At 43.6% G+C, this 27,500-nt stretch overlaps 1 protein-coding gene across 1 annotated transcript in view; it reads right to left on the reverse strand.

Moving 5' to 3' along the window:
• Window positions 1–27,500, reverse strand: part of hhat (hedgehog acyltransferase) — a 75,838-nt gene that overhangs the window by 19,117 nt on the left and 29,221 nt on the right. The window contains exon 9 of the mRNA XM_048269216.1: window positions 20,472–20,507. Within this exon, the coding sequence (XP_048125173.1) occupies window positions 20,472–20,507 (36 nt within the window). The remainder of the gene's footprint in view (window positions 1–20,471; window positions 20,508–27,500) is intronic.

Raw genomic sequence — 27,500 nt, forward strand, 5'->3', positions numbered from 1 at the left:
TATGGATGTAGGGACAGTACTGTACTTATGCATGTAGGGACAGTAGGGACAGTACTTATGCATGTAGGGACAGTACTGTACTTATGCATGTAGGGACAGTACTTATGCATGTAGGGACAGTAGGGACAGAACTTATGCATGTAGGGACAGTAGGGACAGTACTTATGCATGTAGGGACAGTACTTATGGATGTAGGGACAGTACTGTACTTATGCATCTAGGGACAGTACTTATGCATGTAGGGACAGTAGGGACAGTACTTATGCATGCAGGGACAGTAGGGACAGTACTTATGCATGTAGGGACAGTACTTATGCATGTAGGGACAGTAGGGACAGTACTTATGCATGTAAGGACAGTACTTATGGATGTAGGGACAGTACTTATGGCGTCGTGCATGCAGGGACAGTACTTTAGTATACTTTCCTTGATTCCCCAGTGAGTCAAGTTAAAATGGCAACAGCTGGAAGTCTCTGCCATTATGTGATCATATAAAGGTACTGTTAGCAAACAGTCTTATAATCAACACAGACTAAATAAATGTTATTTTCCATCACAGTACAAGTGAGACAGATAGAATGAAATAGAATGAAACTGTTGCTATAAACATCTGCCTTTTCATATGACAAGGCAGATAGGGTCATGTGCTAACATGAGCTGCCCATCTGTCAGTAGTCAATAGCCATCTCTTTTTTTATTTGATGAAAACAGTATTTTTTGCCAACAAATACTAAAGTGCTATCACAATTATTGATTGCAATGTCCAACCAATCAGTCATGCGGAACTAAACACTGACAGGCTGACAGGTGAGATGACATGCGATATATTACATTTCTATTGTTGATGTGCAATGTTCTTTTATCCTATTTGCTTCATCATTAATGGTTGCTGCATGCGTTATGGTGTAATTTCCAGGCACACAGCTAAATAGCCAACTACTTCACCAACACTAGCACTTTCAGCACCATTGAATGGGAACACCCAGAGCGTCTGATAATCAGACAAGAAGGACACTTCCATTAGCTGAGCAAATAAAGGGCCTAGCCCAGGGGTGAGCAAATACGAAACCTCAAACACTGTTCCAGTGTGAATTTGATAAATATTGTTTACGCTTATGAGTGTGAATATTTTTCTCTCTAGTGTCTATTAGGCTCACGTCAGTTTTTAATTTCACACTGATGTTTCTCAAAAAATCTATTTACGTTGCCTGCTCACTCCTAATTACATGGGTATGGATGGATGGGACACCACTAGGGCAAAATTAGTAAGAATATATCATTTTTGTATGAACTTGTGATAGCATTTTTTGCTAGAGACATGCATTTCTAAGGAAAATTTAAACAAGATGCTTTTAAATCATTTGGGACAAACAGCATAATTGGTGAAGCAATTAGTGTTGCTTCCTGAAAAACATATTTATTGGGGTCATATCCCAATAACTATCTTTCCAGTCTGTGGACGTCCATCTATCCCTCCTGGTACACACACACACACACACATCTTTAAGGAAGATGACCTCTCGAGGATGTCGATACTGTCAAGTAAAGTGTTACTGAAATAACTTTATGAAAGTAGGAATGGTAAAATAAGTCTTTTGTGTATTGAGTAGAGATTGTAGGGAGTATTTATTCTGCTGAAATTCTGAAGTTACAACACAATAATACCAACAGGCTTCTGCACGCTAGTCAATAGCAATTCATTAAACCTGAAACAAATGTATTTCTGAATCACTGGTAATGTTTCTATCAATTTGCTAATTATCCATCTTACGGTATATACAATTTTTTTTTAACAAAGCACTTCTGAATATTCTTTATGTGACATTGATTAAATACAGCAAACACAAGTTAGCAGGCATTGCCTCTCAGAATGGACTCAACTAAAGAGCAACTGACCCATTAGAGAGTAATGGCCTCCACTACAGAGCAACTGACCCATTAGAGAGTGATGGCCTCCACTACAGAGCAACTGACCCATTAGAGAGTGATGGCTTCCACTACAGAGCAACTGACCCATTAGAGAGTGATAGCCTCCACTACAGAGCAACTGATCCATTAGAGAGTGATGGATCTCCCTCACTAGAGTCCAAAGAGATCACTGACAGTGATGTACGAGCACTAACACACACTCCTCAACACTAACAGACACTCCCCAACACTTACAGGCATTCCATGACACTCTCCAACACTAACACAAACTCCGCAACACTAACGCACACTCCCCAACACTAACGTACACTCCCCAACACTAACAGACACTCCCCAACACTAACACACACTTCCCAACACTAACAGCCACTCTCCAACAGAACAGAACATAGAACAGAACAGAACAGGACAGAACATAGAACAGAATGGAACGGAAGAGAACAGAGGTGCGTTCAAATTCACAAACAAGTATATATAGGCTACTCTTTTGATCCTGTGAGGGAAATTTGGTCTCTGTATTTATTCCAATTTGTGAATTAGTGAAACACACTCAGCACACAGTGAACACACAGTGAGCTGCCTGCAACAACAGCGGCGCTCGGGGAGCAGTGGGGTTAGGTGCCTTGCTCAAGGGCACTTCAGCCGTGCCTACTGGTTGGGGTTCGAACCGGCAACCCTCCGGTTACAAGTCCGAAGCGGTGAACAGTAGGCCACGGCTGCCCAAAACATAGGCGAACGTTTTCAAACATTTGCAGACAGGTTCCGTTTGCCTTGAGTTTTTGGCGAACGTTTGCAAACACTCACAAACAGTCTGCGAACATACAGGGGAGCTGGATGTGGGCTTGGTGAAGGTAAAAATGCAATTACCGTTACAATAGAATGTTAACACTAAATCGTTCAAATGTAACTGTTTAGAAAAAATATTCACCACAAACGTTTGCGAATTTGAACGTTTGCGAATTAAATTTGCGAATTAGGATAGAATAGAATAGAATAGAATAGAAAAGATTATAAATGGGCATGCCTGTTACCTTGGATACTATTGTGCTGTTTCGAAGAACACATTTCTCCATTTGAAACAGTACATGTATCCAGGCGCTTTCTGCAGGTGTGTATCGCCCGACGCGACTGTGCGCACCATCAGGCTACTCAACAGCTGAGAGAACATTTCCCTTGTGTGTGTGTGTATTCACACCAAATTGGCCTACCATACCTTCCCAACTATGCACAGTATCCCATTAGCTGCATGCCATCAGGCTATTTACCATTGTTCACGAGGTTAGTGAACACGCTATCAAAATTAACGTGCACACATTTTGTTTTGAGCAGGAGAGAGAATACGACGAGGCACGCATTATGCTACTTGTTGTTTTCTTTTACTCGGCTATCTATATATGGTTATCAGCACACAATGTTGAGCTAATTCACTAACTCAATACTCATCATGGATATCACAAGTTTAAACAACGAAAACAGAAAGGATGGAGGCAGCAAAGCTAGGAGTTATTCCAGATGGACAAGAACAAGGTAGGCAATTGGTGTGCTTGTCAGAACGTTAGACTGCACTAAAGCCAGACGTCACGTTACGCTAGAACAAAACTATAGCCTGTATAGGGCTGTATCAAGTTGTCCAAATGAATTGTAGACGTTGGCGTTGTATTATTGCATGTGGATGTTGTTATGCTATGTAGGCTACTTTTTTGCTGACTGACCGATGCACGGACCTAAAATGGACAAATATTTTTTTGCGGGGCTGGGGTGATGGGTGTGCGTACCATAGCATTAATTCCTGCAGGCGCCCCTGCATGTATCCATGCATATCCACTGAAACCATCTTCAACATTAATTGCCCCATAACCATTAGCCATCAGATGCATTTGTGCACTCATTAGAATCTGAAGCAATTAGCAGCTAACTGAAGTGCCCAACTAAGTAGGAGGTTCTTCGCGTGGACACACACTGCGTCCACTTACGTCCGCCCAGCTCCTGATAGTCTCATGGCTACAGACCAGCAGGATGGCAGTGTGTGTGTGTGTGTGTGTGTGTGTGTGTGTGTGTGTGTGTGTGTGTGTGTGTGTGTGTATGCAGAAGGATGGCAGTGCCACAGGAGAGCGGGAGAGAGAGATGTGGACGTCCAGCAGGCGTTTACAACTCTGAGCTGATCAGCAGGACAGACATGAAGGAGAGAGAGACGAAGATGCTAGATAGAGAGAAAGAGGGAGAGCGAGGGGGGAGAGGGAGGGAGGGAGAGCAGAACAGATAAACAGGGACAGAGAGATGAATGAGAAAAGAGAGAGCGAGAGACAGAAGTAGAGAGATAGAGGTAAAGAGAGATAGAGGAGAGAGAGAGAGAGAGGGAGAGAGCATGGACATATGCAATGTCTGAAAAACAGATAGAAGAGAAGATGAAGAAAGGGAGCAAGACTGAGAGAGAGGGAGAGAGAGAGAGAAAGAGAGGGAGAGAAAGAGGGAGAGACAGAGAAAAGAGAGGAGGGAGCGAGAGAGAGAGGAGAGAGAGGGAAAGAGAGGGAGAGAAAGAGGGAGAGACAGAGAGAGAGAGGGAGAGAGAGAGAGAGAGAGAGGGAGAGACAGAGAGAGAAAGAGAGAGAGAGAGAGAGAGAGAGAGAAAGAGAGAGAGAGGGACCAAGAGAGGGAGAGAGAGAAAAAGAGAGAGAGAGAGAGAGAGAGAGGGAGAGAGACCCTGTCTAAAGTGACTCATCTGTGGCAGGGACTCAAACACCTCCACACTCCGACGCTGCTCAATTAGACTGCATTTAAAACACACACTGACCCCTGAAGCACCTCTCCAGTGCACGCTACACACACTCCTATTAGAGCCGCACGCCAACACACACACTCAGCACTCTACACACACACACTCAGTACCCCCCCCACACACACACACACACACTCTAGCGCACGCTACACACTCCTATTAGAGCCACACGGCAACACACACACTCAGTACGCTACACACACACAAACACACACACACACACACATACACTCTCTAGCGCATGCGAAACACCCTCCTATTAGACCAGTATGCCAACACACACACACACACACACCAGTACAGCACAGAACGCCTCACCTGAAACACAATGCTGCCGCTATACACGTACACTATCACACACAAATTTAGACAGATAAACACACACACACACACACTCATACAGTACACAAACTCACCTACACCTACACACAGACAAACAGAAAGCAGACACACACAGACACACACATAAAGACATAGGCTTCCACCAGGCATTACATAAGTGGGGAAAAGGGGGGAGTGGAAGTGTGTGTCAAACTGAGTGGGTGAGAGAGAGATGTAGCAGGAGGAAGAGCAGGAGACGGAGTAAAAGGTGTGTGTGTGTGTGTGTGTGTGTGTGTGTAGCAGACTAAGTAAGAAGGGGTGAAAAGGTACAAATGGGAATGATGTATAAATCTAAAATGAGACAGAACTTAAAGAGGAGATGTGTTTGTGTGTGTGTGTGTGTGTGTGTGTGTGTGTGTGTGTGTGGGAGAGAGGAGATCAGGCAGAGAGACACAACTACAACCAGCTAAGGAGGAGAGGAACAGCAACACATCGGAGAAAACGTGTGTGTGTGTGTGTGTATGTGTCTCTCTTTCTCTCTGTGTGTGTGTGTGTGTGTGTGTTTGAGTGACAAAAGTAATAGCTCATAGACAGGGCAAAACCCAGAATGATCTGATTAAGGTCACTACCAAACATTTCTCAATTGATTCTATAGTACTTTTTCACGTAGAATCCATTTCTGCTTGGGACATTTTTATATTGTGCATAGTTAATGAGATAATTTGCATATTTGAATACATTAGTGAATATAAATGCATAATACATAAATGTATTGATAAAAGGCTGTAAGTAGATAAGTTAATAGCTTTGTGGCCAAATTGTATCAAATATAACAAATGATCATACAAAAGGATGTTTTTAGATGGGATATTGCAGTTACATTATGCAAATAAGATTTTTTTAACCTTTTTTTACAAGAACATTATGGATGTCTTTTACTTAATTAGTGCAATTATACACTCTGTGCATTATTTTGTGAGAGCTAATTTGCATGCAAGAATGGGTCTGTGAAGAAATATTAGTGCAATTATACACTCTGTGCATTATTTTGTGAGAGCTAATTTGCATGCAAGAATGCGTCTGTGAAGAAATATTCATCTTGTTTTCATGCTGTGTTAACTGATCTTCCTAAATAGATAGATTTATAGATAGATAGATACTTTATTGATCCCCATGGGGAAATTCAAGGGTCTCAGTAGCATACAGACATCACACACAACATGCACTTACAGCAGAAATGGTAAACATAAGTATAAACATATAACTAAACTCCACTGTACAATACAGACAGTAGAAGATAAGAAAGATAAGAAAACTAACAAAACTAAATACACTATATAAATTAAATCAAGAAAGTCCAATGTGCTTGAGGGTGATCAAGCATAAGACGCTTGTAGTGACAGGGCCGGGACTGGTAAGGTGCTAAAGGGAGTGAGTGTCATGGTGAAGGTGCAAAAGTAGTCCAACCATAGTCCTTTAGTTATGTGTGCATGGCAAGGTGTTCAAGAGAGTGAGTGTCATGGTGAAGGTGCAAAAAGTAGTCCAACATTAGTCCAACAGTGCAACAGTGCAAGAGTAAGGTCTAGAGACCAGCATAAAAAATATGGACAAATAGGAGAGTAAAGTATAATGTAGACAAGGTAAAATAAAAAACTATTTAAGTGGACTCCCCTCCAGTTGTCCTCTTAATTTAGTAATAGTAAATATCTTGTAGAAATAGTATACAGAGTAGATTATATATTTTTATATCGCACATAGTTAATGAGTTATTTTGCATATTTTGACTAATTAGCCGGATTGTCCCACTTATGTTTGGGTGACATTTTATGATTAGTTAAAGAATATTCTATCTCTTTCAGGTGTTAAGTTATCTGCACATAGCAAGCTCTTGCAACCGATTTTTTCACTGCTCAAATGTTCAATTTCCTTCCGCAGATCTTTCATCGGATAAGCTTCCTTAGCCTTCACTTTACTTTCGATCAATTTCAGAAAGTCCTCAGTAACATTATGGGCTCTAATATGATGATCAGACGCACAGTGCAAAGCGTGTTATCACGACGCAAAGCTTATTCCGATTGTACAATCGAGTTTTTCGCATTGCACCACTGACCAAGAAAAAACTGGTCTTTAGCAAGGCGCATATGGAGCACAGCTGAAGACGCACGAGATGTAAGCAGCAACTCCTCTGCAGGATAAATGTCCTTAAAGGAACCGTATGTAAGAAATGTATTTCAATTAATCATAAAATGACCCTGATATGTCACTAGACATTAAGAAATCATGTTTATTTCAAATACTTATATCACTGACAACTGTAGTCCGGCCAGGATATTGTCATTTAAAAAGTGAAGTTGTAACCCTCAACTGATGTTGATGTTGTGTTTTGTCATGTAATGTTGTGTTTTGGCCTGATGCGCCACCCTCCACCTATCTACTAATCACGAAGTCAGTAGTGTTTCGGCACCCGGGTTGGCAACCTTGAGTCAGGGGGGAGGGGGAGGGGATACACCGCTCTACAGTAATTTGAAAGTGATTGCAGTACCAGTTTTGGCCACAATCTTACATATGGTTCCTTTAAGTTTTGTATTCAGTCATTGGAACATTATTGGGGTAAGTGTTTCTTTTTTCAGGCGTTGTTTTCGATGGTAACCCATTGTCAGTCAATAGTGAAAGTAATTAACTGTGTATAACTGTTTTGTCTTTGACTATTACATCATGGTAAAGTTAGTTTCACTTTGCCAATGAGTTCAAATAATAGATGAGTGCAGATGCGTGTAGGTTATACTCTGCTAGGTTTTAGTAAAGCAAGGTTTAGTGGAATACCTGTTCCATACAGTCTCGCGTGCAAGCAGATTCCTTCAACTGCGCCGCTGACTATCAAAATACTGATGCGTTGTTTGAAGTTGCGCTGCTTGCTGTTTAAGGGAATGACAGATGTCATTTCCGATGTAATTTTTCAGATGTTACGCCCAAACCACACCCATGACTGATTAAGAAGCATAAGACCAACCTTTTTGCTCTAGGTGCCGACATTTGATAACAAAACCACCCCCAATGTGGACTGGACAAACCCCAAAATTTGTTTAAGCTATTTGCCAGTGACCATGCGTTTTAGATCGCCAAAATATAGCCCAATATTTACATTTTTCCATTTCTTCATGTAGTCTCTGAGCAGCTGTAAGGGAAGGCAAATGACAGGTAGCAGCTTCCATGGTAGTCCACATCAAACACATCAAAAGATTGTCCACTCAAAAGAAGACTTAGGGCCCTATCTTAACGATCTGAAACACAAGTATAAAGCGCAAAACGCAAGTAGCTTTGTGGGCGGATCTTGAGCGCTGTCGCTATTATACCAGCGGGATAAATTACTCTTATGCCCAACGCAAATCTAAAATGGGTTGGTCTGAAGTAGCTACATTACGCATAGGTGTGGTTTGGGCGTCACATGCAGTAAACCAATCAGAGCGTCATATCACATTCCCTTTAAAGGCAGGCGCGCTTGTTCCATGGCAGATTGCTAATATAATGGCTGATTTGCCAGGTGCATGCCAGGAGTGGTTCACAGCCGATGAGACCGACGTTCTCGCAAAAGACAGAGAAGTAGCATTGTATGGGGATGGGAGAAACCCACCCAAATTAGCTTTGGTTAAACAGACGTGGGAGGAAATTGCCACAATTGTTTCCAAGGCTGGCATTTTTCTTTTTGACAAAATGTAAATAAAGAAATGTCACAAAGACATACTTTCCGATGTTTCAGGCTCACTCTCACTGACTCACGACGTTATGAATGCATGGTGATATTTTTGCAATGTAGTCTAACACTAGGACGATGCAGCTCTTCTGTCAGATAAGCTCTCCTCTTCCGTGCTGCTGCTGGGGCATTTGGGTTAAACGGCATCGGCACATGCAGTTCAACATCACGTCTCCTTAAGTCCTCTAATATTTCGTCATTTATGTCATCAGCACATCCATGATTAATGGAAATGTTGTGTAAAACAAAACATGCCACAAAGAATGCTGCAACTTTTTGCGGACTGTACTGTAAGTGCCTCCTGACCTATCCAAACACCTGAAGCGCATCTTCAGTAGTGTCACCTATATTTAATTTGGGGCCCTATCATGACATTCTAAAGTGCATCGTCACTCGTCAAAAGTCTATTCAAATTTAGTAGGATGTCCAGTTCACATGGCGCAACAAGGTGTTCCTAGGTTTTTTAATCAGTCCTATGGGTGTGTTTGGGGCGTAACATCATTTTAAACCAATGAGAATGACATCTGGTCTAGTTTTAGTCAAAAGAAAACTAAAGGTATCTTAGTTTTCACAATCACAATAAGCAAAATACTAAGACAATAAGTAAGGTGGTTCAGTGAGTAGGCCTATTGTGTGTAGACTAATATACTGTTGAAGTAGATCTAATCTTTTTTTTTTTTTTTTAGCTAGGGTTGGTTAAGTGGTCCTTCGTCTGAAAAAGTTTGAGAAACACTGTCGTAGACCCAAGTATTAATGTTTTACTCCGCCACGCTAGATGGCTTATATGTTTAAACTAACACATCCCCCAAAAACAAACTTCCATCTTAGCCATAGCTAACTTGCTAGCGAACTTTCCACATTAGCTTACTTGCTAGCAAACTTTGCATCAACAGTGTAACGAGTTAAATAATTGACATTACATGCTGAACATTTTTGTATGGACATTCTGGGGGATGTTAATTTGTATGAGAGAAGCTTCAACTTCTGGGTATGTAGCATTGTGGCATAAAGCTTAGGCAGTTAGCTTGCTAACTCTGGCAGAAACGTCCAGTGTTCTTGTTCCATGTAGTTTCGTGTTGCAGCCACAGGGTTGCAGCAACAGCACGTAGACTAGCCTACAGGAAAGCTGTTGCGTATGAACTCATTCGGAATATTTTGAAAACATAATAGCTAGATATTCTGTCTTCTAATTTTGTAGACGGAAATGAAGAGAGATTTTATCTTAGTTTTTATTTCATGCAAAACACTTTAGTCTCGTCATTTTTCGTCAATAATAATGCATCTTAAGATAGACTTAGTCAGTGTTTCAGGACATTAGTGCCATCTAGTCATCGTCTCGTCTTAGTCATGAAAAAAAGGTCGTTGACGAACATATTTCCTCTCGTCTCGTCTGACGAAATTAACACTAATCTTCAGTACGCCAAATGTTCGTTCAATTACACTTTGTGTTAGTGTGTGTTTTTGATTAAATAGCATTTATCAAACAAACAATATTAAATAAACATTTATCAAATTAAACAACCTCATTCATCTCCAGCCATTGTACAAGCCCAAAGTACAGAGGCTACCAGTTGCCACATGCACATTCAGGAAGTGGACACCTGAAGCGGATGAGGCTCTGAGAGACTGCTTTGAGTGCACTGACTGGAGTATGTTACAGATTGGAGAGGACTTAGAGGAGGTCACACAGTGCACAACTGACTACCTGAACTTCTGCATGGACATTGTTGTTCCCAATTAGAACTGTACGCTGCTTTCCCAAAACAAGCCTTGGATAACCAGCAATGTCAAGACCCTTCTTAACAGGAAAAAAGATGCATGCTCAGAGAGGGGACATGGCAGAGCTGAGGCGAAAGTGCAAGGGGACTCAAATTCAAGCTGAAGGAGGCTAAGGAGGACTACAGAAGGAAGGTGGAACAGAAGTTGCAGGAAAAACAACTTGAAGGAGACATGGGACTGCATGAAGGTTATCACTGGCCTGAAGAAGAACAGCAGCTCTGTGGAGGGGACCTGGACAGGCGAACCAGTTGAACCACTTCTACAACAGGTTTGACTGCCCTGCTCCAGCTCCAATGGCGTGGTCTGTCCACCATCCCACACCCCTCAATACCAGTGCAACACTCACCTCCATCATCACAGGCTATCGTACCCCCACCATCACTGGATTTTGCACCCCTCCCCACATGGCTTATCACGAATAATGAGGTGACAACCACTCTCAGTCAACAGCCATCAGACACACAGATCCCAGATGCACCCCCTCCCCCCCTCCCCTTACACCCCTCACCATTACAACAGATCAAGTGACAGCCCAACTAAAGAAATTCATGCAGCAATAAAGCAGCGGGCCTGACAGACTGTGTCCAAGGCTACTCAAGGCCTGTGCTGCTGAACTGGGGAGCCACTGAATCACATCTTCAATTTGAGCCACGCCTTTGGACAAGTTCCAACACTGTGGAAGACATCATGTCTCACCCCTGTCCCTAAGAAGCCACACCCTAGTGAACTTAATGACTACAGACCTGTCGCTCTTACATCACATGTGATGAAGACAATGAAGCGATTGGTCTTAGGTATGCTCAGACCCCAGGTACGCCATGCAATAGACCTGTTACAGTTTGCTTACCAGGAGAAAGTGGGTGTGGACGATGCCATCACTTATCTTCTACACAGGACACATTCCAACCTAGACAAGGGGAAAAGTGCTGTGAGAATCATGTTCTTTGATTTCTCAAGTGCTTTTAACACCATCCAACCCCTCAGATTGGGAGACAAGCTCTGGCAGATGGGTGTGGACACTCACCTGGTAACCTGGATTACAGATTACCTGACCGAGCGACCACAGTTCGTCAGACTGAAGAACTGTCTCTCTGACACTGTGATCAGCAGCACCGGAGCGCCACAGGGAACTGTGCTCTCTCCAGTCCTGTTCACCCTGTACACATCTAACTTCTGCTACAACACCGAGTCATGCCACATGCAGAAGTGTTCTGATGATACTGCAATTGTGGGGTGTATCAAGAACGGGCAGGAGGAGGAGTACAGGAGCCTGTTGGAGGACTTTGTGCAATGGTGCAAACTCAATCATCTTCAACTCAACACTTCAAAGACCAAGGAGATGGTGGTGGATTTCCGCAGGTCTAAGCCCACTCTGCTACCAGTCCACATTGATGGGGTCAATGTGGAGGTGGTAAGCACCTACAACTATCTGGGTCTCCACCTGGACAATAAACTGGACTGGTCAGCCTCTACAAGAAAGGGCAGAGCAGGCTGTACTTCCTGAGGAGGCTGCGCTCCTTCAATGTGTGCAGCAAGCTCCTCAGGATGTTCTACCAGTCTGTTGTTGCCAGCGTCCTCTTCTATGCAGTAGTATGCTGGGGAGGATCCACAAGGAAGAAGGATGCGGGGTGAATTGACAGGCTGGTAAGGAAAGCTGGCTATGTAGTGGAAGCTGAACTGGAGTGCATCACTTCATTATCTGACAAAAGGACCCTGAACAAACTGATCAACATCTTTGACAATGAGTGTCACCCACTCCACAGCACTATTGTTAAGCAGAAGAGCCTGATCAGCTGGAGACTTTGCTCACTGCCTTGCACAACAGACAGACTGAGAAAGTAATTTGTCCCCAGGGCCATTGAACTGTTCAATGCTTCTCTCACCTATGACCTTTGAACAAAGCATGCACCTGCTGTCTTCTGTGGAATGAGAGACTAAAAATTGCACCTTAATCAGATGGTTCTGGGTTTTGCCCTGTCTATCAGTAACCTGACTCTCGCCAGATGAATTTCGTTCCGCCTGGCTCCGCCTAGTTCCACTCACATCCATCTGGGACCTCTTCCATTGAGAGTGATTTCGGCACCAGATTTTATGGTAGAGCCAATCAGGACGCAGGGCGGGAGTTTCATAGATGTGACGTAGCGTAGAAGCGACTGTGGGTTGGGGTTGGCTTCGATGTGAGTGGTTGAAGTAGCACGTCAATAGATGATGGACAAGTGGCTTATCCAATCATATGCAAGGATTTTTGATAAGGCCCAGCCTTCTGAAACACCTCTCCAATGGATCGATCCCAGATGGATGAGTGGAGCTAGGCGGAACAAAATTCATCTGGCAAGAGTCAGGTTAGTCAGTACATGATGTGGAGAAACTGGTCAGGTAAACTGGCTTCTCTTCTCCATCCTGCAGGCCCTGGGGCTGATAATGGGGCCAGCTGGGGCTGTCTGTGGGACACCTGGACCAGACAGACCCTCAGCCAATTTGCAAGGGCTGCTCTGTGGATGTGGTTATGGAAATGATGAGAATACAAGTGTCCATGTCTCTCTGCCAAGAAAGAGAGAGAGAGAGAGACAGAGAGAGAGAGAGAGAGAGAGAGAGAGAGAGAGAGAGAGAGAGAGAGAAAAATGTGAACTAGGGACATGGAAGTAGAGAATCAGAGAGGAAGAGGAGGAGGAGTGACAAAGCATAATAGAGAGAGAGAGAGAGATGAAGAAAGAGCATGTTAGGAGAGGAAGGGAAGGAAAGGGAGAGATGGAAACAGAAAGAGTGTTTGTGTGAGAGAGAGAGAGAGAAATAATGCTTGTATAATGGATCCCATTACAGCCCAGGACAGGGATGGGGAGAGTAATGCTTAAATGTAATATAAATTTCCATCAAGCCAACGGCTGCTAGGCAGATAGACAGGCAGACAGACAGGCAGGCAGGTATGATGACAATGGTGATATGACAGCAGTCAGAAGCTGTCAGTGTGTCAGAGCTCTGAGCGCTCTCAACCCTCACATAGGACTCCCCCCGCAAGCACATCTAATCTGCCTAAACTACCCCCAAGGAATTCCTCTCCTCCCTTTCCCCCTTCTCTCTACTGTCCATCCATTCATCCATCCATCAGCCTCACACTCTTTCCATCTCTCTCTCCCTCTCTCTCACATGGACTTCACCTGCAGGCAAATCTAATCTGGCCCTAATCTATCCCTGAGGAATTCCTCTCCTCCCTCTGCCCTTCTCTCTTCATCCCTCCATCCCTCCATCAGTCTTCCACTCTCTCTGTATCCCCGCCAACAATTCCTCCGCCTCCCAATTTACCCAACGCTTCCTGGCTCTTCCCCTCTTTCAGTTCCCATCACCCCCCTCTTCAGGCCTTGCATCACTTCCTCTGCGTGTGCTCCTGCGTCCCTTCCCCTGCGGGTTCAAGGCAGCCGGAGCAGGAAGTGATCACACACATAAATCATCATAGAGCAGGAAGTGATCACACACATAAATCATCATAGAGCAGGAAGTGATCACACACATAAATCATCATAGAGCAGGTAGTGATCACACACATAAATAATAGAGATCATCACAAACACGGACCCCAGCGCATGCATTATGCAGCCATTCCATATGTGCATATTCACACCAAACCACAGGCATGGATCCGATCCACCACACACACACACACACACACACACACACACACACACACACAAACACAGAGTGCTTCCTATACACAAACCCCACCGCACGGCCCACACACACACACACACACACACACACACACTCACACACACACACACACACACACACACCCACACACACACACACACACACACACACACACACACACTGCATGGCTCACCTGTGTCGGAACAGAGCATAGACCATCATCGCTAACAAACACTCTACTAATGATAAACAAATGCAAATGATATGCTGATCAAACATCTTTTGTGTGCCGAGAAAGGGATGCTTGGCAGAGCTCAAACCCGGGAATAATGATGACAAACACAAACAGACAGAACAGACACTGGATGGGGCAAAGAAAAGAGGGAGAAAACACAACTAGTCCTCCTGGATATTGTGTAGTCGGCATATGCCACAATGAGCTGCCCAGCAGAATATGAGAGCATATTAGAATATGAATTGCTGGAGAGCAGGGTGGTGTGTGTGTGTGTGTGTGTGTGTGTGTGTGTGTGTGTGTGTGTGTGTGTGTGTGTGTGTGTGTGGGGGGGGGAAGCAGTGTGTGCATGTGTGTTTGTGGGGGAGCAGTGTGTGCATGTCTGTGTGTGTGTGTTTGTGTGTCTTAGGGGTGGGGGTGTGGGCATAATATGGGCATAAGGGAAATGTATCCAGTAAGATCGGGGTGGTGGTATTGGTGGTGGTGGGGGGCAGTTCCTAGGCTCTCCTGGATTTCTATGGGGCTTTTGTTGTGCTTCTAAAAGGGCCTGATTCAGCATATTTCACCCCTAAAGTGCATCACAAAACAGGGAATAAATGTGGAGGAGGAGGAGCGCCTACAGCAGGCAGGACACACGTACAGCTGCTCACCTTCAAAGGGGCCGCTTGAGAGCCTCCACATGTTTCCCCCGCTTACAGAAGAAACCCTTCATTGGGCAAGAGAATAAAACCAACAATGGCTGCCTGCAATCGGCTAATGGCCGAGACACTCACTGCTTCACAATTATTGTGTGAGTGTGTGTGAGTGTGTGAGTGTGTGTGTGTGTGTGTTTGTGTGTGTGGTCTTGATGGTGAATCTTTTTAAACAGCATACCTAAGAGAGCAAACTAAATGCAATGGGTTAAGATCTAAGTGCTACAGCTCTAGAGAGGTATGTGTGGGTGAATGTGCATGAAAGCGCGTGTTTATGTGTCTGTGTGTGTGTGTGTGTGTGCGCGTGTCTGTGTGTGTGTGTGTGTGTGTTTTACAACCCCAAATCAGAAAAACGTTAGACAACAAAGACAACATAGACAACATATCAATTGTTGAAAATATTTGACTATGACTATTTCATGGAAAATATATGTTAATTTTGAATTTGATGCCAGCAACATGTTTCAAGGGAATGTTTATCACTGTGCTGCTTCATTTAGAAACATTCTGTAAATGTGTAGGAACTGAGGGGACCAGTTGTTAGAGTTTTGAGAATAAAATGTTGTTGATGCAAGTAATTTGACAAGTCTGGACTGCAGACAGGCCATTTTAGCACCTGGACTCTCCCTCTATGGGGAAATACTGTTTAAATATGTGCAGAATTAATTTTGGCATTGTTTTTATGATTCAAGGTCTTCCATGGAAAAATGTTGGAAAAAAACATTGCCTGGATGGCAGTGTATGTTGCTCAAAACCTGTATACATCATTTAGAATTGATTGTGCTTTGCCAGATGTGCAAGATGCCCATGCTGTAGGCACTAATGCACCTCCACACCGTCATAGATGTTGGGTTTCGAACTGAGCACTAAAACAAGTTGGATATGTTGGATACTTGGAAAGGCCCTCTTCCAGATGAATCCATGATTTCCAAAAAAAATGGAAAGTTTTGATTGGTCTAACCACAGGACCTTTTTCCATGTTACCTCATTTCATTTTAAACAAGCTCAGGCCCTGATAAGACGGTGGTATTTTCTGAATCATGTCTCAATTTTGGCTGTTTTAGCTGTTGCAAATTTGGCTGCAGTTTTTGAATTGAGTATCAAATTGTGCAGAAAGACAATGGTTATCAGAGGTTTTCCTGAGACCACACAATGACAGGTCCGGTTGCGATGCAGTGCCGTGTGCCAAAAGACCACAGCAATCCTCATTTGTGCACACAGGTTTACACAGTGATGAATACCCCTACATCTTTACTTCTAAGAGACCCTGCCTCTCTGGGATGCTCTTTTTCATACCCAATTGTGTTGCCATAGTTACCCTAATTAGTTGTGAAACATTCCTCCTTTTGTTTTCTTTATCATTACACAACTTTCCCAGCATTTTGTTACCCCCGTCCCAATTTGAAACATGTTGCTGGTATCAAATTCAAAATTATATAAAAAACATATATTTTCCAGGAAAGTGTCACATTTGTCATTTTCAACATTTCATATGCTGTCTGTGTCCTTTTCGCAACTAAATATGAGTTTAAGAAATTTGTAGATTATTACATTCTGTTTTTATTCACATTTTACACAGCGTCCCAACTTTTTCTGATTTGGGGTTGTAGTGGTTGTTCACACTTAGACAAAAGCTCTGGCAGAGGAAAGGCACATGAGTAGAAAAGGTATGTGTGTGTGTGTGTGTGTGTGTGAGTGCAGAGTAAAGGCACATGAGTAGAAAAGGTGTGTGTATGCAACACGAGGCAGTTTGTCAGATAAAAGCCGAGTTCTATGTATGTGTGTGTGTGTGTGTGTAAGTGTGTTTGCCCTCCACAGTTTAAAAACCCATTTGCAAACAGCGTCTAATTAATGAGTGCCATCAGATCTGTGTGTGTGGGAACACACTCATTTCCAGATGCACACACACACAGATCTGTGAGTGGGAACAGACTGATTTCCATAACATGCTTCAGCTGCTTATCGACTGTTACTAAGGGCAGAAGTGTGCTTTTGTGCTTAAGGCTCATTTAAGGCCTAGTCCACGCGTACGAAACCGATCTTTTTTTCCTCCGTCTTCCCTGAAACCGCATCAAGAATATTTTATGCTCAAACGATCCATCTCAACACCCACTTAACACGCTACTTCATCCCCCAGGCCTATAGGTGGCACTCTTTCTTTACAGAAATTGACCAAAGTTTGTGCTTTACAAACAGACAGAATAAGCTATGACAAAATGGCTAGTGCAAGGAAACCAGAATTGTTTGTGTGGACTGATGGTGAACTGTCAACTGTAGTCAACTGTAAAACTAATAAACTTTATTTTACGGTTTGTGAAGGGTGCAGTCCCGCCCTTTATATGGCTAACGAGGTAGGCCTACTAATCACCTTTTACTTTCTTTGGTTGTAGTCCATGATTCACATTAGTTTTGGCTATCACTAAACGCAAGGCTTACCCAAGTTCTAGGCTATTCTGTCGCCACATTTATAATATTGCTATAAAACCTTCGTTAGTAACAATACTTTTGCCTGCATCAAATCAAATCGCAAGATTTGCAATCAGTGTGCTACCATCGGCTTAACGTGAGTTCTAAGCGTCTTTGTATGCTTATATCTGATTTCACTCGACTGTGAATGCATGTATATATGTTGTAAAGACATGTAAAATAAATGAATGACACTGGCACTACGCACAAATTAATGTAGCCTGAACTTACACCGCACTTTCCTAATAACTTAAGTTCTCTCGCGCCACTGACAGTAGCTAGAATGCATTAAAAAAAAACGGAAAACAGTGTTCAGTCCACCAAGTCATAAGCCATCGGTGCCGCGCAGCACCAGTTGTGATATTTATCTTTACGGAGTGTAATCGTAGGTAATGTCATGTATGAAAACTAGTAGTTAGGCAATACTATATGTGCAAGTCCAGGGCAGCTGAGGTGACATCATCGATAGGCAAGCAGGATGTGCGGTTTCGCTGTCTAAACGAATTCAAACGGGCTACGGTTTCAGATTTCTCCACTCTGGGACCAGGTTTCAGAAAAGTGCGGTTTCGGCAGCAGCGCTTACAGGATTCGCTTTGGACGCCGCCAAGACGGGCAAAACCTCTGCGTTTAACCTAAAAAGTGTCTCCGTGTGGACGGGCCCTAAGTGTGGTGGCCTCGCTCTCCCGATGATCACACACACACACACACACACACACACACACACAGACTAATCACTCATGCACCTCAAAAGACTGTGGCTGATATTCATGTGTAGAGACCTGAGTTATTTGTCTCAATTCATGGAACAGTTTAAATCAATCGCTGCTGCACCCGAAACAGATCACTCCGAAGCGATTATTTAAAAAAACAAAGATTTCACATATTCACGTGATTCACTCACACTATTCATTTAGAAAATGCGTAATTACTCTCTCTCTCTCTCTCTCTATTCAATCGATGTGTTCTTCTCTCTAATTAAGAGTTTGGTCAACACACATTAATTAATGTGGAGCATGATTTCTACAAGCTAATGAACAACGTCCCAGCCTTTGAAAAGTATGGAGTGTTAGAGGAGCTTACAGTAGGAGGACTTAGGAGGATATCCAAGTGTTCATAGGTTGTGGCGTCACATCAGTAACAAAATAACTTTTTGACCGAGGTCAAATAGTCATTCTGTGATAGTGATGTGATGCCACAACCATAATGAGGTCAAAAGTCTCTCTCTCTTTCTAGCTGTTCATTTAATTCAATACGAACAATTGGCATGACCACTCAAAAGAAAAATAGTGTTGTCAAAGCATAGTATATATCACATCAATGCATTTGATTTCAATACACTCCCTCATCGATAAATTGATATCAATACACATTGCCTCTTTCTCTCTCTCTCTCTCTCTAATTAAAGAGGATGACGTCTACACCGACATCACCAGAGGTCAACTCCCAAGCCAATTCAGAGGAAAGGTGACCTAGAGCAGACACCATCTATGATTGTAATTAGATTACACCATCTGTCCGTCTGTCTGTGTGTGTGTGTGTGTGTGTGTGTGTGTGTGTGTGTGTGTGTGTGTGTTGCTCACAAAACCAACATGCTTTGTAAGTGTCACTACATCAGCACACCGTCACTGCACTGAATCACACAGAGAGGACGGAGACAGAACAGAAAGCGCCCAGTCATCTTCACTCATTGTCTGATTGGTGCCCTGTCATCTTCACTCATTGTCTGATTGGTGCCCTCTAATCTAGATCTGTGTCTGATTGGTGCCCTCTAAGCTAGATCTGTCCTCCACAATAAACACACTTAACCTGTGGCTCAGGAGCTGAGAACATACGGTGTCTGGCTGTGTCCACCCACTCCCCTCCTCTCCTCTCCTCTCCTCTCCTCTCCTCTCCCCACACACCCATCTTCCATCCCCACTCTCAGATAAGGTCATATGGGGATCTCACAGGCTGTCTGACTCCATGTCCAGTCCAACCCTTGCTGCTTCTGTCTGTCTGTCTCCATAACCCCCCATGCCACACACACACGTACAAGCACGCACGCACGCACACACACCTCTGGCTCCAGCTTTGCTGCATGTCCGTGACGTCTCCATAACCCCACGCCCCCCACTCCCAAGCGCTCCCTCAGCCTAAGGAGGAGGCTGCACGGATGTCCGCACCTTTCCAGCATCCAGCATGCCCCCTTCCCCTGGCCTCCAGCTCCAGCTCCAGCCCTGCTGCCTGCTGCCTCTGCTGGGCTGGGCTGGGTCTGCCACTGCAATGGGCTCCAGATGGCGTAAACCAGCAGCGGGCACCATGCAGCTACCAAACACTCTGCTTCAGGCTGCCAGTGCCCATGGCCCCATGTGCCCTTGTGTTTGTGTGTGTGTGTTTTTTTTTGTGTATGTGTGTGTGTATGTGTGTGTGTGTGTGTGTGTGTGTGTGTGTGTGTGTGTGTGTGCCAGTATGTCTGTGTCTGTCTCTAGCGGGAGCCTAGTGAGATGTCTGCTGTTTTTGTAGGTGTTTATCCATCAAGTCATAACACTGTTACGCCTGCTCTGTTTCTCTGCCAGCTATGTGTCTGTCTGTTTGGTGCAGAGAGCATCACTTTTGCACTTCGCATGGAAATGTTGAATCATGAAGCAATGCAAAAGTATCGTACCTACTGTAGTCAATACACTCATTGGGTGATTCATCACACATGCAAACACACACAAACCGAGTCCCAGACAGACACACACACACACACTCTCTTTCTCTCACATGGGCTCCTTCTCCCTCTTACACACACATACAGTACATAGAGATACACACACAAATGCTCTCTCTGTCCCACACACACCACACCACACACACACACAAACACACACACACACACACACGCAGTCTCACAATCCTTACCTGATGAGCCACCTGTAGAGTCCCACATCAAAGTGTCTGCAACAAAGAAAGATGAAATAAATAAATAAACAAACAAACAAACAAACAAACACCCTAAATCCAGGTCTCAGTGAACATGAAATCTATGTTCACTGCCCTTAGCCTGGTCTCATCACACACACACACACACACACACACACACACACACACACGTGTGTGTTTTCTCACAAAGCTCAAACAATTTCACCAGTGCCATGGGTGTGTTTTGCGGGAGTCGTTTCAAGCAGGAAAAAAAGGATCTAATTGATCCCTGCAGAGCTGGAGAAACACACATCCATCAGTCCAAACTCCATTTTGCCCCCCCTCATTAGTTCATTAGAGGCCCTCACACAAACATCAGCCGCAGCACAGCCTTGAGGTCGCGCACACACACACACACACACACACACACACACACACACACACACACACAGCACAGCCTGGAGGTCGCACACATGCTATAAAAACATATTGACAACTCGCTCACTGGGGACCCTCTGCTGCCGAGCTTGAGATTCCCTTCCTGTCAGCATTCACACACACACAGACACACACAATCAGGAGAGAAATACAAGTTTACTGGAAATGTGAAGAGGAAATGTGGTAATTGCCGTCGAGGGTCATCCACTTTTCCTCAAATTGCGTCAGGATTCGCACAACGCTGTCAGCAATGTTCTTTTCTCACCAAAGAAAGGAGCTTGCTTTTGTTATTGTTTCTTGGCCGAGATTCCAGAAATACACATTTCCTATTTCAGTGAAATTTCTATTTGTGCTATTTTGCTCTATATTAGAAGGTGTACAGTAGCTCTTCTTCCTCTTGTGATGTGGCAGTGGGAACACAGCTTGGCATCTCTGGGTGTGTTGGTATTCCCTGAGGACATACCCTGGTACAGTATACCCTATATGGCCCAGCTGATCTTGGGGTCTGCAAGTTGGTATTAGTTCTCCCACTGTCTGTTTCTGTCCTCAACCTGACCTCTCTCTCTCTCTCTCGCAATCTGCAAGAAAAAAAATACAATGCCAAAAGTACAGAGGTTAGCCACTGAATCGGTGGCATTAACACAGGGCCCGTCTCTCCAAAGCATGGCTACGAAAAGGAAGAACCTTAGAAACTGCCCTAACACTTCTATAGCAATTGTGAGTGTATCATTACACACATTACCTGTGTATCACCTCTCTGACCTAATCTCTCCATCACTCTGTGTGTATGTGTGTGTGTGTGTGTGTGTCTGTATGTGTGTGTATGTATATATGTGTGTGTGTGTGTGTGTGTGTGTGTGTGTGTGTGTGTGTGTGTGTGTGTGTGTGTGTGTGTGTGTGTGTGTGTATACAGTTCAGAACAAAATTATTCATACCCATGGCAAATATTGATTCAATGTTGATTTTCGCTTTATCGATATGTTTGCTCTGACTGAAAATGACACCGACACATGTCAAAAGGTTGTAAGACGATGTGGTAGAAACATGGAATCAGAAAAAGAAGAATGAAAAATGTCGTGTCCAAAATTATTCATACCCTTTTTAAATAATTTCTTTAATTTCTATAGCTATAGCTCTGGCCCAGCCAGAGTCCAGACCTCAATCCGTCAAAAAAGTGAGTACAAGGCCAGAGTGATGGCAAATAATCATTCCTGCCTCAAAACCTGGATTGCAGCTAAAAAGGTGTGGTCTACAATCATTGTGGAGACATGGAGTGGCTTGGTACGTATTATAAGAACCATTTTGAGAGCTTTGATTAAATATGTTTCCAGTGAATATTTTAAAAGGGTATGAATAATTGTGGACACGCCATTTTCAATAAAAATGTTAAAAAAGATAAAAAGGCTTATTTTTTTGATTCCATGTTTCTACCACATTGTCTTACAACATTAAATCAATATTTGCCAGAGGTATGAATAATTTTGTTCTTAACTGTATGTGTGTGTGTATGTCTGTATGTGTGTATGTGTATATGTGTGTGTGCATGTGTATGTGTGTGTGTGTTGGCTGAGTGTGTTCACCTGTGAGAACAGGAGGCAGTGTGATTGATTAACTCTGAAACTCACTGCAGCAGAAAGCCCATTGATTGGAGGAAACAGGTCCGTTCCAGGGCCCATGTGACAACAGGATAAGAGAGGAACGAAACAGACAGATAGAGGCCAAGGCACCTGTCCTGCGGACGCACCTGTGGACACACGGCCTGGTGGGGGCCAAGGCTCCTGTCCTGCGGACGCACCTGTGGACACACGGCCTGGTGGGGGCCAAGCACAGGTCCTGCTGACGCACCTGTGGACACACGGCCTGGTGGGGGCCAAGCACAGGTCCTGCTGACGCACCTGTGGACACACGGCCTGGTGGGGGTGCCAGCACTGGAGATCCTGGTGATCAGGACACAACCAGCATAAGAGCTGTGGCGAGACCGTATCCACAATGTCCCTGTACTGTAATGTCCCTGTACTGTGATGTCCCTGTACTGTGATGTCCCTGTACTGTAATGTCCCTGTACTGTAATGTCCCTGTACTGTAACGTCCCTGTACTGTTTAACAGTAATAAGAACTGTAGAGAGACCGTATCCACAATGTCCCTGTACCAGGGCCGGCTCGAGGCATAAGCGAACTAAGCGGCTGCTTGGGGCCCCCTGGCCACCAGGGGGCCCCCAATCGAGTTTCTTTTTCTTTTTTTTTACATAATAAATAACGTAAACAAGTGACATCAATGAATGAATAAATGAAACAATTAATAATTCAAAACAAGAAAATTCTGATTTCATGATCAATATGCCTGCCTACCTCTACTGTGTCTGCCAGCCTTTGAGTCACGTGCATAAAGTAGACACCTCGGGTGCATAGACAATTCGTGCAGACACTGCATCAAGTTCAAAAATCGGAAGAGACGGTAATGTTAAGAAAAGTCACAAAAAAGGACGTATCCCTCTGGTGCCGAAAACAGAAAGAAGAAAATGACAGAGGAGGAGAAAAACGAGCAAGATACAGGTATGTTTGCATGATTATTTACAGAATGTTTTATTTACAGTATGTTTTGATCTAATATAAGCCATCACCAGAGCTAAATCCCCGCCATCAACAGAGAAATGTCTCCCATTAATATATATTTATCTAGGTGTATTTCAGATGTCAAGGATATTGGGATTGTTTTGGATGTTCAATCAAGCATGTACCCTAGCCATAGGTGGTCTTATGTTGTAAATTAAAGTTAGCTAGCTGACTGACTGAAGTGGACATTAGCACTACAGTAGCTACATGAAAACGTAGCTGAAGGCAAATTTACCACAGAGGGATTGTTTCTGATTTCGCACCTGAAAGTGTTGATAGTTTATTACTGTTCTATAATATGTGACATAGTGGTAAGTCTGATAGCAACAGCAGGCTAAGCCCAGGCTCCCAGTCCCAACCCACTGACTAGCGCGACTCTGGGCATCGGTAACGTTCCAGCTTCATAGGCAAAGATGGAACAGTACGTGCGCTCTGCTCTAAGATCTTTGGAGAGAAATGGTAGTGTTTGAGAAAATATACCATGTTGGGTGGGGAGACTTCTGTGATGGAAATAAACTTACATTTGATTATGTGGCAAGTGATGTAGCGGTGCTACCCTAATATTTAGGCTGCAGTAGATCACCATGTTAAGTGTTACTTTTGATTATGCCTCATTTGCCAATAGAATATTAATTGTTACATGTGGAATTGCTTGTTGATGAGTGTAAGTAGTGATAGCAAAATAAACTCATTCTGCTCGATCAAATATGCAGTTATGCAATATATATAAAAAAAAATTCAGAGACACTGTTGAAGTACTTTGGAGCACATCTCTACCACTAGGCTACCTAACTCTACCTCATCAAGTGTCTGCCTCCATGGCTGATGACACAGAAGGTGAGGTTTTCTTGATGGCAAATGGTTACATAGCCTGTTAATATGACATGACACATTTAACATAGTTTTTGTTTTATTTATTTATGTATTTATTTAATCATTGCAGGTTCGTCCACTGCAGAGTTGCAGATACCTGAAAGCCAGGAACGAAGTAGGAATAAGTATCTATTTTTTGGGACATTTTATTTTTGATTATTAATGTTTGTCTATTTTGGTTTTATTTTGTAGTTGAAGATTGCTCATTTAATGCACATTTGCGGATTTGTTCTGCAAATCTGTTGAAAAACAAGTCATTAAACGGATGTACTTGTTTACAACAAATACAAATGCTGTTGTATTTTGTTATTTGTCAATTCAACTTCAGTAAACCACCCTTAGTGCTTCACTTTGAATATGAATGTTTCAAATAAATCTGTGATTTTAGTACCCTCTAAGATTAAAAGGTGACAGGGTTGGTGTAAATAACAACTAATACATTGGTTTACCAAGCACATGGGGCCAGAAGTCTAGAGCGGAGCCCCAAAACATTTTTGGCATGTGAGCAAGGATGGATTACTGAATGAGCCTACCGAGTCCTTATGCATCTGTGTCCAGGGGGACAGTAGTTCATAATCAGTCACTGTATTAATACATAACCTCACTGTATTAATTTATAATATGACATTATAGTGTGAAGTTGTCAATTAACGCCAAGCACAGGTGACTCTGCGTTGTGGGAGGGGGCCCCCAAATCAAATTCTGCTTAGGGCCCCCAAAAGGCTCGGGCCGGCACTGCCCTGTACTGATTAACAGTAATAGTTGCTCAGTGATGCCTGTGGGAGATGCGGTCCTTACTAGCAGATGATGATGTGGAAGAGGAGAGGATATGAAGTCGTCCTGCATGTGAGGGACAACTGCTTAACCCTCCTGCTGAGTTACAGTCAAATTTGACTGATTTATATTGTTAATTTAATCTGACTATCATGATGAGGCTCCAATACTTTGTTCACACAGGACATCTTAACACACAAACAAATTTGTTATAATTTGTTGGTGTTTAATTAACCTGTGGTGTTTAATAAACCTGTGGTGTTCTCGATCAAAAATGACCAGCCAGCAGAAATGAATGGGTGAGACCACAGTCAATGTATAAAATTGAGTCCAAGCACATACCAATTGATCGGTTGGACAGTATGTGTGCTTGTCTACCTTCACACACACACACACACACAAGTTGTTCGATAACACTTTGTGGGGATGCTCTCCTAACTAGCAGATACTGATGCAGAGGAGGTGGAGGTTTGATGTCGTCCTGATTGTGAAGGACAATTGCTTAACCGTTCTCAGAACGTCACTAAGGACCAAGGGTATCCACAATGACAAGAGGAGTTGGAAGAGGGGGTGGGGATGTATGTGTGTGTGTGTGTGTGTGTGTGTGTGTTTTACGAGTGTATATGTGTGTGAGTGTGTATGTAGAGAGTTACTGTATGTAGGGCAGTGGAGCACCATGTCGGCAAGGACACAGACACACACACACACACACACACACATTAAGGCAGTCCTGTAATCCTGTTACAGCTTTACTCATCGCCTACAGACAGGCTGATTCACAGAGAAAGCGAGAGAGACAGACATGAATCTTTACACAAAACCAGTGCAGGCTTTGAATCTGATCTTCAGTGCAGGCTTTGCATCTGTTCTTCAATCTGTTTTTTTGTGTAAAGATTGTGTTTCCCTCATCGCTGGCCACTGCTGCTCTTGAGGGACAGAGAGTGCTGACTGGTCAGAGAGCTGGCTAGCAGGAATACCAGAGCTCTAAGCCATCCCCACCACCAGCTCTGAGAGAAGAGCTACGCCATCCTCTCCACCAACTCTGAACACTCCACTATGTCTAACCAGTCAGTAATCCCTACATTAAACAAAACCCGCATGAATATTCAACAATAATCAATAATAGGATCAGCATCAGCTCTTCTACAGTATCAACATCAGGTCAGGTGTGTGTGTGTGTGTGTGTGTGTGTGTGTGTGTGTGTGTGTGTGTATGTATCTGTGCGTGTGTTAGTGTGTTAGTCTGTGTTGTTGTGTGTAGAATGTGTGTGGCTATAAGCCATAAGAGAAAAGAGGAGACTATTGTTTCACCTCTGGGCCCACTATGAACTCCTCTCATCTGGAGAGGAACACAGAGGAACACAGAGATTTACTGTAAGGGATTGTAGTTGCTCATTTCCCATAAGGCCGTCTGATTCCCCATGGGACAGCAGCCCTCTTAAACAAATGCAACAAATCCTGACTCCGAATGGCAACGTCTTGCATTAATGTAAGAGAAATCCAATTTATTCCGCAATAGATTTGTGGTAAAGACTGAGCGCTCCGAAGGCCTTAATACAGAAAAGGCTTGTGGGGCAGAATGTTTACCGTATCCATGGCTTCCCACTCATTAAAGCTTCTAATCCCAGAGCACTCCACTTCATTAGCTCTGATTCAGAGGAACGGCCGAGCCAGCAGACAGAGTCTTTAAATCGGACAGACGTGCACATAACTTAGCCCTTGTTTAGGCTGATAGCAGACCCCATCTCAGCCTGTAAAAGCACGGGTGTCCGTCAGTCTGCCCACTACATCGAGTGAACGCAGCCCTTGGACACTAAGTAATGCCCATGACTGATATTTACTGCTCTATGAGCCAGACTTTATGAGCTCTTCCCTGGTTTATATATGAAAATGAATACCTGCTTTATGTATGTGTCTCTCTTGTGTGTGTATTATGGAAATATACAGTGCACTTTACAGTACAGCACAATCACTTTGGTTCACTTGGTAAACCTTGTGCCATGACCTAGACCCGCTTTAAGTGTGACTGGCATTCTGGATAAGCTCCACTGCCAACCTGAATAAATAATGCTTGCTTTATTTAAAGAGAAACCATGCAGTATTGGCAATTTATTCGCTGTTTTCTCGTTTTTTGCTTCTTTTTACTGGCTCTGTCATGACGAATGTCTGAGAAACTCCATCGCTACCTTTTTCTAGCCGGTGCCTGGCGTGTGTGTGTATTTGAATGCAGTAAAGTAATTTGTTACACTCGTTATACTTCCTGACACTGAGGCCGCCGGCCCAAAGCTGCAAAGGTGTTTTTTCCGCTCACAGGCGCTGGGGGAAGTGAGAC

Source organism: Alosa alosa, chromosome 18, assembly GCF_017589495.1.
Source record: "Alosa alosa isolate M-15738 ecotype Scorff River chromosome 18, AALO_Geno_1.1, whole genome shotgun sequence".
NCBI lineage: Eukaryota > Metazoa > Chordata > Actinopteri > Clupeiformes > Clupeidae > Alosa > Alosa alosa.